At 29.7% G+C, this 14,551-nt stretch overlaps 1 protein-coding gene across 7 annotated transcripts in view; it reads left to right on the top strand.

Moving 5' to 3' along the window:
* LOC111634780 (ETS-like protein pointed) overlaps positions 1-14,551 on the top strand; it is a 44,425-nt gene that overhangs the window by 12,091 nt on the left and 17,783 nt on the right. The window contains exon 1 of one of the 7 annotated variants that reach the window (XM_023379657.1): positions 6,320-6,551. The exons of 5 other annotated variants lie outside the window; for them this stretch is intronic. Coding sequence is in view for 1 of the 2 variants with exons in the window: in XM_023379650.1 (XP_023235418.1) it covers positions 8,446-8,452 (7 nt within the window). In the remaining variant the exon portion in view is untranslated. Of the gene's footprint in view, positions 1-6,319; positions 6,552-6,880; positions 8,453-14,551 lie in introns of those variants that run through there. One more of the 7 variants, XM_023379650.1, reaches the window with a different exon arrangement.

Genomic DNA, 14,551 nt, shown 5'->3' with positions numbered 1-14,551 from the left:
TAATAGACTTAAACTGAGAATATCTTTTTAATTAATTTTATAAGGATTCTGTAGTAAAAAACTTGAATAATTTTTAGAAGAAAAAACAGTTTAGAGGGGTTATAACTACACTAGTTATCTATAAAATTAGGGGTAAAGTTGGTGGTTTAGAAGGTAAAGGGGTGCATTTTTAAAGATAAACAGAGGTTTATGGTAACCTCTATACCGCTGAAATTATTGAATACTTTAAGAAAAAACCATTAAATATTTCTACATAAAATTGATGATTAATATCAAGATATAAAAATAAACATTACTTACTAAATTTGGTTTTTCATTAGCATCGATTGATCAAATGATAACAATGATTACACAACATATACAAATTTTAAAGGATGTTAGAGGTGTGAGAATGAATTTTACGGAACTGAATATCCGGCGAGATAATCTATATTTAAAGGTCAAGTGTTTGTTTAAATTTTAAAATGAAATTAAATTATTTAAAACTATATATATATTTTTTTATATCTTCACTCTTAGAGCTGCATCAACATCTCTCTCTCGCTCTTCCCTTATTAAATTAATTATAATTAAAGTTATAAATATATCATCATAATAAAATAATTAGAATTAAATTATAATTCTAATAATTCACCAGATAAAATGATATTAAAAGTATTTTAAGCGCTCCATAAAAATACATTACGCAAGTGATGGCAATTACTTTTGTTATTTTCTTTAATTAACGTATCGAGAAGTTGTGATTGGTCTTTTCTATAGTAAATGAAAGTAACTAAACGACAAAAAATAAAAAAATAAAATAAAATAATGATGGAAGTAAAGTGAGTTAATGTCCTGTTTACTTTTTATTTTTATTCTTCTTTCGTTCTTCTCTCTCTCTCTCCCTCTCTACTCCTTCATCATTATCTTATGTACTGATCTAACCTAAGGCTTTGTAATTCTATTCTATATTCATATATATATGTGTGTATGTGTGTGTGTGTGTATGTATATAAAATACTATATATAGTGCTTAGTTTTTTGTTCATTACGATGTCAATGTCAAATGTGAATACTCTAAGATGTTGGCAATTGAAAAAGAAGAGCACTAGTTACTGTACCTGTTTGACCGGACTGTAGGGAAACTACATACATCCGGCATTAACTAAAAGTTATTCTTGATTATAACTGTTATACACTTAAAGTCGACTGTATAGAATAATCTTTCAACCATCAATTTGTTGTTGTTATTTATTTTACATAAATTTTTCCAGTTATACAATTGAAACATTGTCTGTAAATTATTCATTTATACAACTGTAATGCGAATATATATTTTCTCTCTCTCTCTATCTATATATAAATTATATTATACGATATATAATTAATNAGTTATTTCATTTTTTATTATTTTTCTCTTTATTTATTGTTTAAACTATCATTTGATCTTAATATATTCAACTATGTTACATATTGACAAATTTAGTATGTTCACTACCATTCATCATAAGGCAAAATTGTACTATGTAAACTGATTTGTTTTTCATAAAATATGTCACTATTTTACATAGATTAAGAATAAAAAATTTTTAATTTTGAGCAATCTTCACAGAATTATATATGATGATGCAAAATTGAGTCAAATAACCTGTGGACAATTAATGAAATACTACTATAATTAAATATTTTTCTGGGAAACTAAGAAAACAAGCAATAAAATATAATCTTAAAGATGTTTCTCACTCTTTTAGATAGTAATAAACAACATGCAAAAATGTTCATGCAGAAAATTAATATTAAGATGATAGAAAATCACATCATCAGCACATTGTAATGAAGGTCAAATGATGCAAAGGTACAGTACATCAAATTAAATATATTTTTAGATATATTACATTTCTCTGCTTTAAAGATTTTGTTTCTAGATACAAAACTTTAATTTATAAGGCTTATTATAATTATTAATTTTATAATTAGTAATTATAAAATTATTTCTAGAAATTAAACAATAATATTTTAAAGTTAAAAAGCTGTAATGGATATAATGGGAAACCATTTTGTATGACAGTAAGTCACCTATAATAGTGGTGTAAAGAACATAAACAACACAATGATATGTTCAGGAAATCCTGTATCTTCATGTGTTGCCTTTCATAACAGAACTGTAAGCAGTCATTTTTCAGCAAGATAATGCCTGACCACACAATTAGCATTTCCCAGTAATGTTTTTGTTACTTTACCAAACTTTGTTGGCCTTCCTGGTTTCAAAATTTGTCACCCATTGAGTATTTATAGAATAAGATGGGATACCCGCTTTGGCCATTTATGAATGTAAGGGATCTGAAGTGGCAGCTGCAGTATCTGTAGCAGGATAGCACATGGTGACTGTATGCTTTCATATTCAACTTTATTGCTGTATGTGTCTAGGTAAAAGGAAGTCCTACAAGGTCCTAAGGGTTGCTTTAAATTGTACTACTGATCTATAGAAAATTGTTCCTTTGCTATGACATTGCAATCACTTATTACTAATATCATTTCATTCACACTAATAAATTTTATTTAATTCCAACACCACCTTGGAATTTTTTTTATCAATAATTTTTAGTAAATATTAGCATATTTTATGAAGTAAAATATTTTATAAATGATCCGAAGTAAGTTTAAAATTCACTTTCTTTTTCCCCCTCACAATTTAGTTCCGTCCTAACAAGTGCAAGAGGGGTATAATAATTCATTTTCACGTTTTTAACTTTACTATTGGGGATTATACATATTCTATATAGAGAAGGGAGTGAGAGTGTTAGCTTTAAAAATCGGATACGCTTGAAGAAACGGGGTAGAGAGAGAAGGAAAAAAAAAAAAAAGTCGACCCTCTAAACCTGCACATATCGCATTACCATTCATTCATACATCGTCAAAACGGGGTACATAGCTTGGTTGTGTAGCGTGCCAATAGATGGCGCATTCGGCAGTCATCTGTCATGTGACCTAAAGTATCATCCTGTCAAAGCTTGGTGTGTAAAAAGTCAGAAAATTCGACTTCTCCCTCCCTCCCCCATTTTGAAAGGGACTAGAAATTAATGAAAATGGTGCCTTTAGAGCTGAATTCTCGGACTTAATTTAACGGTAACAAGCGTAACAAGTGATGTTAGGTGATTTTTGGGGAAGAATTATATCCCCGAACTAATGTATAGTAGGCAATAAAAGATATTTCTTACTTAACTTACCCTAGACGTGACAAGGAATGAAGTGATTCAGGTGTGGGTGTTAAATGAACGTGTTTCCACCCATAACTCTAAAAGTGTTTTCATCCCACCCAACAAACCTCTAAGTTCAACATTTTAGAATTAACTGCTTTCTTTTGTTTGACATCATACTGACATTATGCCCATTGAACAAAAGAAAAACATAGAAGAAGAAGGGAAAAAAAAACACATATACACACAAGAGAAAGAGACCACAACACAAGAAAGTCTAAGGTATTAAAATATATCTTATTTATCACGAAAAATAAATTTAATTATACACGAAAAGATAATCTTTTCAAACATCATTGGTCGTGCTGTTGACTGGGATTTAAGCGAGTTGTAATTACTGCGTCCTTGGGTCAGTAGAGTAGTGGTATATTTGGGCGTCCATTGTTATACAGAGATAAGTGGCGTAGGCGGGATGTTATCTCTCCCCACTCCTCTCATAGCTTTGCTGTGTGTCTGGGTTCCTAGGTTACACGACAACCATCATATCCCTAGTCAGCTGCCAGCTTGGGTACAGTTGGTCGATGGTGCAGAGAACTGGGAAATGGGCGTTAGAGGCACCAACAAATGGGACGAGAATTAACTTGGTTTACACGACTATACTTGAATGTCTATTCGTTATTTTTTAATGCAAAACCTCGAACGGATGTGGTTATGGGTTTCTTTTATTGATTTCCGTTTTAATTAGATTAACCGTAAACATAAATTGTAATTTACATAGAATCCATTTCTTCTTTATTTTTTTTATTTCATTGTTAAAAACGTAACAATATAATTTTTTTTCTCTTTCATTTTCATTCGTTAAAAATGATCGCTTAACGTATTATTGAAATTTACAGTTTTTTCTTTTTTTAAATATTTAAATTCAAATTTAACGAACTTGTTATTGCTGGAAAGCAAACAAAGAAATTTAAAGGGTTATTTTTTTAAAATAAAAATTTAATAATAATTATATAGATTCGATTGAACTAAACTGATTTATGCAGGTGTGAGTGACAAGACCTCTCATTACTGCGAAAAGAGCTTCCTTCTTTGGAATTCTTTCTCAAGTCACCCGTGAAAGTTATTTCACAATCGTCTCTCTCAATAACCACAGCTTCTCACTTGTTTTGATGTAGGCATATCTATTTACGCGATTTTATGGCATACCTAATCGGTCTCTTACCTTTTATTAGTATACTCGACACGGGTTAATCGGGGTGCGTAAGTTTAAAACATTCTCCACACCTTGTACACGGGGGCGCGTGGTAGATCACGTATTTTAACTTGTCTGATTTTTCCTTATTTGTATCTCACAGTTTAACTGGTATATTTCAAAATAGTCTTTTCTTCTTTCAAGTGCTAATTTTCAATAGAATGGATACTATATCCCTCTATTTTACTCTTAGTTGCTTTTTTTAATGCTTTGTTCTTGCCGCAGACAAGCTTATCTCCTTTCACTGATACAAAGGAGTGTTGTCTATTAGAAAACAAAATGTAGACATACAATAGCTTAACAGTAACTAAGAGGAGTGACAGTTAAATTTATAAATCTTTCAAAAATCTTTATGGGTCCAGACATTCATCCTTTTTTATGACCCAAACAGAAGAATAAAACGTATAGAAGAATATCATTAAAGTGGATTTTTATTTATTAATCGAATTAAATGATAAATGGATGTTAAATTACCTTACATCTTATTGAAACGATAAAAAAAAAATATATATATATATGATTATATTTGCAATTTATGATGATATACATCGATAATTCTATAATACACACGAACGTCTTTCTCCTTTTCTACATCATTAAGATAAAGACTAGTTTTATTATTGCCTTAGTTTTATGAGAACTTACTGACAAGAAATAAATCTTAAGATTATAATTAAAAAAACTAAACACGTAAAAATAGAATTTTTAATACAGAAAATCCTATGTAGACAATTACCATCACAGGTGTATAAGTCAAGTCACTGCACTAGTTTTTAAATCGTACGACCCGATAAACAATATCATCTAAGTTATAATTAGAGGAGAGAAGAAAAAATAGTAATAATTTAATAAATAATTAATGATCTGATAATGGTTCNTGTGTGTATGGATGTGTGTATGTGTATATGTATATATGAATTTTGACATTCACTATTTAAAGACTGGACTGGTTGTTGACAGTCTACACTCTACAGCACAGCACCTGTTGTTCCAACGAGTTCATGTACCTCATTTTCTATTCCCTAGTCACTCCACCTGCACTAAAGACGACAAAAGCAGCCTGCGGCTAAAATAGTGTATTTTTCTCATAATTATAAGAGCTAGAAAGTGTCAGGAGTCGATAATTATGTGGGGAATATCAGAGGTTTTTAATTCGTAAACTTCTATCATCATCATCATCACGAACTTCTGTATTGTACTGTACATAAAGAGCGTGCAACGTGTGTTACGTATTCTACGAAATTTATTAGTTTTTTTTTCTTCTTTATTTATTTTTTTAATTGCGATGTAAATTAAACGATCCTATGTTGTGAATAATACGTCCTTCATTGTCGCCTTAACTAACTACAATTAGGGTTAATTTGTTCATAAAGCAAACAATTCCGATTGTAGTCATTGATGTAGGACCCTGACGACCTCGCCTAGCCACTAGAGTAGGGGTTCTTCCGAGCACAATGAAAGTAGGCCACATTTAGAAGTGGCAAACAAAAGAAAAATCGACATCTTAATTGCTATAGAGGAAGGTTACATTAGGATCGAGAGTGAAGACGTAATTATGAAACATACTCTATGCCACAATAGGAAACTATTATATACATGTGATGTGATCTTCTATTTTTATTATTATTTTTTTAAAGTCTATATTGAAATTTTTCTCGTTTTTATATTAAAATTAGTACGTAACATACTCTAATTATACACAGTATTTAATTTATGGTATAGGTTATATAAGAGACTTTTATTACTGTTACTAAAATTACTGTTACCTCTTAAAAAATATTTTTGGAAGATGGAAATAAAATATTTTTTTTTAAAATAATTTTGACATTTTTATAATCTGTATATTTTAAATTTTAATTATTTATGCTTCTAGAATGGTTAAGTTACGCTTGTTACGTATAAAACAACGTTGACGTAACTGAGGATGGAGTTTAGCGTCGTTTCTACCAATGATAAGTTAGTTGTTATTTATGCTGCATTCTAATAAATCTTGTATTAAATTTGAATGGATTTCTATCAAAACAACAGGCTTTTGTAGAATAAACACAAAAAAATTTAGGCCCAAATTATCAGGTTTTTTTTTTCGTGCTAACAGCTATGGAAAGTTGAAGATTTCTTATTAAGTATGTAGATTTATTTATTCATTTAAATGCTTAACATAAATTTTATCGATTTTTTTAATTAATTTTTAAAATATATAGGCCTATTTTTAATTATCTATTATTTTCTAGTATGGAAATTATTGTTTTGAGTCGAGGTTTTAAGATCTATTTATTTAAAAATTAGTTAATTATATCGATATTTATAATATAAATTATCTTATAATGTTAAATTTATAATGTTTTAATACGTTTTCGTAATTAATAATTACATATTAATCATTTATAGCATTGCCAAATCTCTATAGGTTACTAGTAAGTGAAGCCAAATTTTTTGAATATTTTCCTTAGTTTTTCTTTAAGGAGTGCTCAAATAAGTATTTATTATTATTGGCACATGTTCAATTTATGCTAAAAGCCAATGATACAATCATTCTCAACAGTTCATTATTCGAGGGGTTGTTAAAACGAAAAAAAAATCACATAGACTCTATGCTGCATATCGTGCCATTCATAGACATACACTAGATAATCTAATAAGATTTAAATATAATTATAACCAATACAGGATTTCCCAGATGAAATTTCCCATCTAACATAACGATTAGCTATCAAATACAACATCCTTAAACACACACATTTATATGTAACGAATGCAGGCTCTTCTTTAGATCAAACCCTTCCTTCCTCTGTGTCTGACTATTGATTAACATAAAACCAATGTTTCCTCCTCTATCCGTATCAATTAGGAATTTGAATAATTAAAGAAAAACAACAGATCAGTTAACATGTAATGCGAGAAAAATCACATTTTTTCTATGTGAAAAACCATTAATTCCGCTACTAATAAGCAACCAAGCATGATGTGTAGCAGGTGCCCAATGTGTTCAGCGTGTAGAGAATACTGTGGGAATCGTTGTACCTTTTTTGTAGCTATTGATATTCCACCCCATCGTTATGTATAAAGTTCGACAGCTGTAACATATCCCCCTTTAGAGGATGATCACAAAGCAGAAAATTGACATTTCTCGGCATATTTAAAAAACCCAAATCGATTTTCACATCGTATAAATCGAGAAAAATGTATATGTATATATATATAAAGTGTACTGTATAAAACTTTAAATTCCACTTTATCTAAGATTAAGTTATAAACAAAAATAATAGAAACTAATTAGTGTGTGTTTGTGTGTGAAAGTATGGTTATCAGTTAAGGACACACCACAAACACCAAAACAACAGGAATTAGTGGTGTTACCCTATCTCGAAAGTGTCAGAAGTTGATATATGTTAGCGGTCAGTGTATCTAGAAATATTCCCCCAAACATCATTTTCGAGTGAGGGGTGATGACACGTCAAACTTCTACTGACTCAGCATTAACTCTCATACACTAACTGTTAGATCTGGCGCGACCTCTATTTCCTTCCGTTTTGTGAAACCTGCAGTAGAGAGATAAGGACTAGCCTCGTACCCAGGGCATATCGACGCACCCTGGCGTGGCCTAAGGGCATTGCGAGAACTAATTTGAATATAATGTACACCCATAGCGTGATGCTTATATAGGTTGGCATGATGACCTCAAAGTCTAGTAATGTTGTGATGCTCCTAGCATAATAGTGCAATTTTGTATACATATGTTATATATATTTTCTTTCTTACTACACGTGTGTATTATATATGTATAAATATTTTGTACGACTAGTCAACAGCTACAGTTTCATTTATAATTATGCATATGTAACTTCGCCTGTCTTTTTGTTTTAGAATTATATCTATGTATATAAACGTTTATATTTTATTAATTTTTCTTTTACAAAAAGTTTTAATTATTTAAGAAATATTTTGTTGAAGTTTTTAACATTTTTTGAAAGTGCAATTTCCGAATCGAATTCTGATCCAGATGTATCCTAGCAGGAGATGATTGGTGAGTCAATGTTTACTTTGAAAACATGTGTGCGACATAACTATATATTTTTATTCGAATTGTTAACAGCTTCGAATCCAATTATTTCGAAACAATTTAATAATAATCTTCTAGTATTTACGTACGTAATTTTCTATGTAGAGAAACAATTAACTCACTTAAATTTCGACCCTGAATAAGTGTAGATAGCCCTTTTTAATATAGAAAAAGTAGCTGTCCTTATACTACTCGATTGTTAAAATTAACTATGCAGTAATTAGAATATAATATTAATATTGTGATTAAAAACATTGATAAGTGTGTACAAATATTTAGTAAGCTGTAGTGAATTGAATATGAATGAATGAATTTACGATTGTAGTTTAAAAAAAAAAATAAGAATAATATATATTTCCTCTATAGGTTAAATTTATTCATAATTATCTCTTAAAAAACATATTAAAATAAATAGTTTAATTACTATAATTATATAGGAATATCATTAATTTTTAAAGTAGTAATATCATAGTTTAGAATGACTTTTAAGTATGATTAATTTTGTAACAATTTATAATTTATTTGAAAAACTTATTATTATTATTGTTCTTTTACTTTGTTAAGAATTGATATTTGTAGAAAAAAAATTGAATTTTAAATTATTTATTTCTATTTTTCTATCTCGCGTGTATCATTTGTCCACTTATAAAACTAGAAACAGGTTCTCTCCTAACAGTTATCAACTCAAGGTTTCAAAACTATTTGATTGTGCCATTCTCTCCATGTTTATTGCACAAGTTCTTTGTTAGGAAGTTCATCTAAATTAAAAAAATGTCTTTAAAGTAAATGTATCGTTGAAATAATGTACACTTCGAATATGTTTCTAATGCATAATTCTACCTTAAACTTCTCTTATTTAATAATAAACCATGCTCCTTTATATATTGTTTTCGCAAGGTAAGTCATGACTTTGACACTTTAATATATTTTTTTCCCTATAAGAAAAATTATAGTGGTTATAAATCTAACTGCTGCTTATGAACATTAATATACATTCATAATAATGCGACTATTCATAATTATGTATAATACATTTTAATTTTAAATATTAACACTAACTGCCGTTAACTAGTTCATTTATGCATTTAAATCCGTGTTTATATAGTTGAAAATTGATTTATTTAAATGTAATTTATTGATTAATTGTTTAACAATATGGTACTGATTATTTAACTCAATAATCAAAGTGAAAGCGATTTGTTTTTATTTTATTTTTTTGAAATATGAAATTGATTTTATTTTTAAAAATAATCAGTTTTTAATTGATTGTTAAACTTTCCAGAAATACAATAATAATCATCTAACTTTCTAGCAATGCAATTATAATTATTGCTGGAAAGTTATTTAACTTTCCAGCAATACAGAAAAAAAATTTCATTTTTTTTTCTTAATTTAAAAATAATTACGTAAAAAAATTTCATTTAAAAACATTTATTGCTTAACATTAATTTTAAGCAAAGAAGTATTTTTTAAAAATATTTTTCTATACAAACAATATGCTAATAAGATATCGCTTAGTTAAAACTAACATATATAATAGAAAAATAAAAATAGAATTATTTTATAAGATTAATCGATTTAATCTATATAAAATATTCTTTTAGAATAAGAAGTTAAACTCATTGTTAATTCCATTAAATTAAAAAATAAAAAAAGTTTAGTTCTCATCCTGCAGCCATGTTGGGTAACATGGTACGAGATTGGTAATCATGTAATTAGGCCTACTAACTAGAAAAGAGAACGCTTAACAAGGATGTTGTTCATCCATTTACAAGAGAGACGCACTCAACGGGAATAATAATAGTCAGGAATGACATTGCACTGATTTATACGCGAATGTGAAATGTGAATAAATATCATACGAAAGTATGAGAGAATAATATTAAATTAATTAATTTTTTTTTTATTATAGTTAAATTTTAAGAATTTTATTTTTAAAAGTGATAATTAGGTGAAACGAACTGTAATTGAATTGCAAAATGTTTTCATTGTTTAATTTCTAAAGGCCTACACACAGAACAATAAGAAGAAACATCAGCATCATTGCTTATTATGAAATTTCGGTCAATGACATTACTCTTCACATATAAATTCTTTATTTTGACTGCTTCAAAATTAGAATAGATTATTTTTTAAGGCTTTGTTTTCATATGACTCGTATTCTTATAAGTATAGAAGCTCATCAATAAAGCTAATGTTAGACAAGAAGGGATGGCTTCTTCCTAAAGAGAGCCTCACATAAAATACACCCTGGAGCATTAACGAAAAAATTAGACATATGATACAGAATAAGGATTGTTTCGTATGTAAAATCATTTATTATTTTAAGTATAGTAAGTTATAATATACGAAAAATATATAGTAAAATTTATTACCTAAACTATAAATATTAAATATTTTAAATTTCATTTATTACTAGAAAAATATGTTAATAATGGACAACACCCTAGATATAAAATTTTATTGTTTTCGTATCGTAAACAGTATGCGTCATTACAACTATTTATATAGGATGTTTATCCAACATTATAGAAATTCGTAAAAAAAAAAAAAAATAAAATACATAGCAATCTTGTATTGTTTCTTAGAAAAATATTCCCTTCTATAGAATAACATATACACTGTATAAAAATTAATATAAAATTATATTATTCTAGGAATATTTTAAAATAATATCTACATTTATCTTCGAGTTTTCGAACTCTTTATGCACGTATGTACATAATAATAGCAAGCTATTTCTCAGTACTGTGTCTCACTGGTACATTGCGGTTTGCTGATTCAGCTTTCAGGCAACGTGCTGTTTTATGTTTGTTTGCTAATAACAGTATTCTATAAATTACAAACTCGACTAGCTGTGTTCTATAGTAGTGATTGCTTCTATATAAGATTTGCTACGTAATTGGGCACTCCTCGTTTCGAATTTACATCGTTTACATTCACCCCCTTTTATTGTTATTAATTTTTTTTGTGTGTTTTACAATAAATTATACGAGAGATTTGTCTGTAGATATGTAACACTGTTAGTGTGTCTGTAAGGGGGGTGGTTTGTATGTTTTTGTGTGTATAACTTTTTAAATTTTTTTTAAAGACTCGACGTTACAATTTAAATTAGAATTTTAGTAACTATGTGTGCCACACGCTCTGTAGTTTAGTGGCCGACGTCGTGTTTGCCCAGCTGGTGCACGCAAAGTCTGTCAACTGTCTCGTTGCAATCGTACTGAGTTGGTGGAAGTTTTAGTACATGCAACTGCCATTCGTAGACAGTAGACAATGGCGGCTTCGTTTATGGAGAAACTTATTATTAGGACGAGTGTTTTACTTGTGCAATTGGCTTAGGATTTACAAAAACTGTGTTCAGAGTCATGTGCAATCGTAAAGAGGGAGGATACATACACGTATATGTCAACCTTCAAGCTACAGATATAGATATGTAGTACATAATTCCGAATCTATATCTGTAACAGAATCGATTCTCTACTTAGAGTTTATAATTTTTTAATTGTTATATGTATATATTGTATTGTTTTTTTTTATACCTAAAGTGCTTCATGTTGCTTCATCTTAGTGTATATAAAAGGTAAGAGTTCTGTTAATTATCTAAACTATAAAAGTGTAAAATTCTCGGTAGAGAAAATTATTTTTGAACGTCACCCGCTGTGGTTGTCTGAGTTTTGGAGGTGTAATTCTTATTCTAGATAGTGTCCTGCGGTGTTACAGTTGCTGTAGCAGCATCATAGACTAGCTGACTCATTGCTTCGGTCATTATAAAGAATAGTTACACTTTGAATCACTTTATAAAACTGTTTAGGTCATCGTCACCCCTTTTTTTTTCTATGATATATTAATGTTTATAACACACAAAACTCCAAATTTTCTAACGAAATTACGTAAATTTTAAACCCCTCGTAACTCTACAACTTTATAATTTTTGCANTTATTTTATTTTTTTTTGAGTTTGCTTCATTAAAACACACAAAACAATTATTAAAATTCTGAATAATTCGATACATAAAATAAATTTTTTTGGGTCTTGTTTTCGTACGAAAACAATTGATAAATTTATGTGTGTGTGTGTGTATATATATATTGAGAGGATTTGACACGGTTTTGTCACGCAGATTATGCCTTTTATCGTGTCATATAACTTTTATTTAATGTTTCCTTCTTTTATGTATAAAATATTCGTAATTAAACATCAGAAAAAATACATTTTCTCAAGGAAAATCGAGTTAAAATGTAACGTAATTCGTAATTTATGAGGGGGAATACGTAAGATTCGCGAGAGAATTGCTGTACTGTGTCGAGAATTTCGTTAAAATTTCATTAACAAGTGAAAGTTTTTTTGTATATTTTAAATAGAATATTCCATTTTAAACACTAGAAAATGCATTTTCTAGTGTTTAAAATGGAATATTCTATGTTACAAAACATAACAACCGTCTATAGATACGCCAGTTAGTAATTCGTCGGTGTAAATTGCCAAGTTTCCATTTCGGAATCTAAATTTTTGCTAGTATGAAGGATTGTGTAAATAAAAGACCATTTATAAACACTACCGACTCCTCTTCCAGCTGTATATTATGGAATGAGTTAATAAGCATAGAGTTGGCTTTATGCCAGAAGCTATCAAAAAAAAACACACACACACACACATTAGACATTGGTAGAGAGAATATTTAGTGTTAAAATTCTAAGAACGATTAAAAGTTATATATTTTTTTAACATGAATTTTAAGTGATTAACTTTAAGATAATCAAGAAATAAAACAGAAAAATCGACAATAATCAAGGACTTCGTTTAACTTCTCTAGTTACAAATGTCGGAGTCAACATGTCGTGCCCGTTGGGGGCCTCTACGTGGCTTGCCCTTGAGATCAACTATTCCCACGATCTGTAGTGAATTTGCGCTGGCGATGACGTCACATAGTGACCTCGGTTCATTCATAAAATCCATCGTATGCCCGAGGCAGGACAGGTTGTGTAGTAAGGCGAATGAAAAACTGGTTTCATTCACGGTTTCTTCCCATTCATAATCACCATACTACGCTATACTACTTGCTACCTCTTACTCTCTGGTGACTACGACGCCCTGGGAAAGCTGGCCAAGTTTTTCACGTCAAACCCCATTTTCCGGACCGGTCCTCGAAGCCTGTTTCCTGGCCGTTGTCTCTCTCTCTCTCTCTCTCTGTGTTTCTCTCCCCCCTTTTTTTATTTTTATTTTATTTCTTTACCACTTCTTTCCTCGTAGCGTGTGGCTACGAGATTCTTCTTTACGTATCTTGTCTGTACTCATCACTTTTATACACTAAATCCTACAGCTTCGAGCGCACTTTAAACACTAACATAACACATTTGTTTAAGATTATTATTATTATTATTATTCACCAAAATCCCCCTCATAAAAGCTCTATTTTATCATAACCGTATCAGCCTTTTAACGTTTTATCTAAAAACAATTCCATATAAAAATAGTGATAAAACGGTGACTAATGCCAACTGTACACAGGTGAAAGACTATACAAGAACACGTTACTAAAGGTATTCTGTTGTATGTTGTGTGAAGAACGATTACGTCACAACGCCTACATTCGTAGTTCAAACACTGTTATCGAATTCTCTAGCATTGAGTCAGGTACTGGATCAGTAGAATTCCCGATTGACATCAGGTACACTTCAAGGTACACTAGGCTCATCCCGCCATCTGGTGTCGGTTATAGCAACAGGTTAGGATCTGTTAGAAAGTCGCATTTCTTCCGTCCCTGGCTGCAAAAAAAAAATGTATAAAAATTATAATTATTTAAGAAGGAGAGTCGGGAAATAAGACCTCATTTCGATCACTAAAAATACCCTATTCTTTTTTTTTTTTTTTTTAAATTCAGACATGCCCTTTCCTGTGTAGTTTAGGGAAGTTCCCCAAATTTTAGTGACGAAAATGGGTTCTTGCACACTTTTTCTTGTGTGTTAAGTTAACTGTGGCATTACTTTAGTTATAATCAGCATTTAGAATCATCTCGACGGGAAGGTCGTATAAAAATCTGGTCTTTGTGGTGACTGGTCACC

The sequence above is a fragment of the Centruroides sculpturatus genome, unplaced genomic scaffold (assembly GCF_000671375.1).
Source record: "Centruroides sculpturatus isolate CEXI.00-Female unplaced genomic scaffold, Cexi_2.0 scaffold135, whole genome shotgun sequence".
NCBI classification, from domain to species: Eukaryota; Metazoa; Arthropoda; class Arachnida; order Scorpiones; family Buthidae; genus Centruroides; species Centruroides sculpturatus.
The sequence above is the reverse complement of the archived record's forward strand: the minus strand, read 5'-3'. Positions and strand labels throughout refer to the sequence as shown.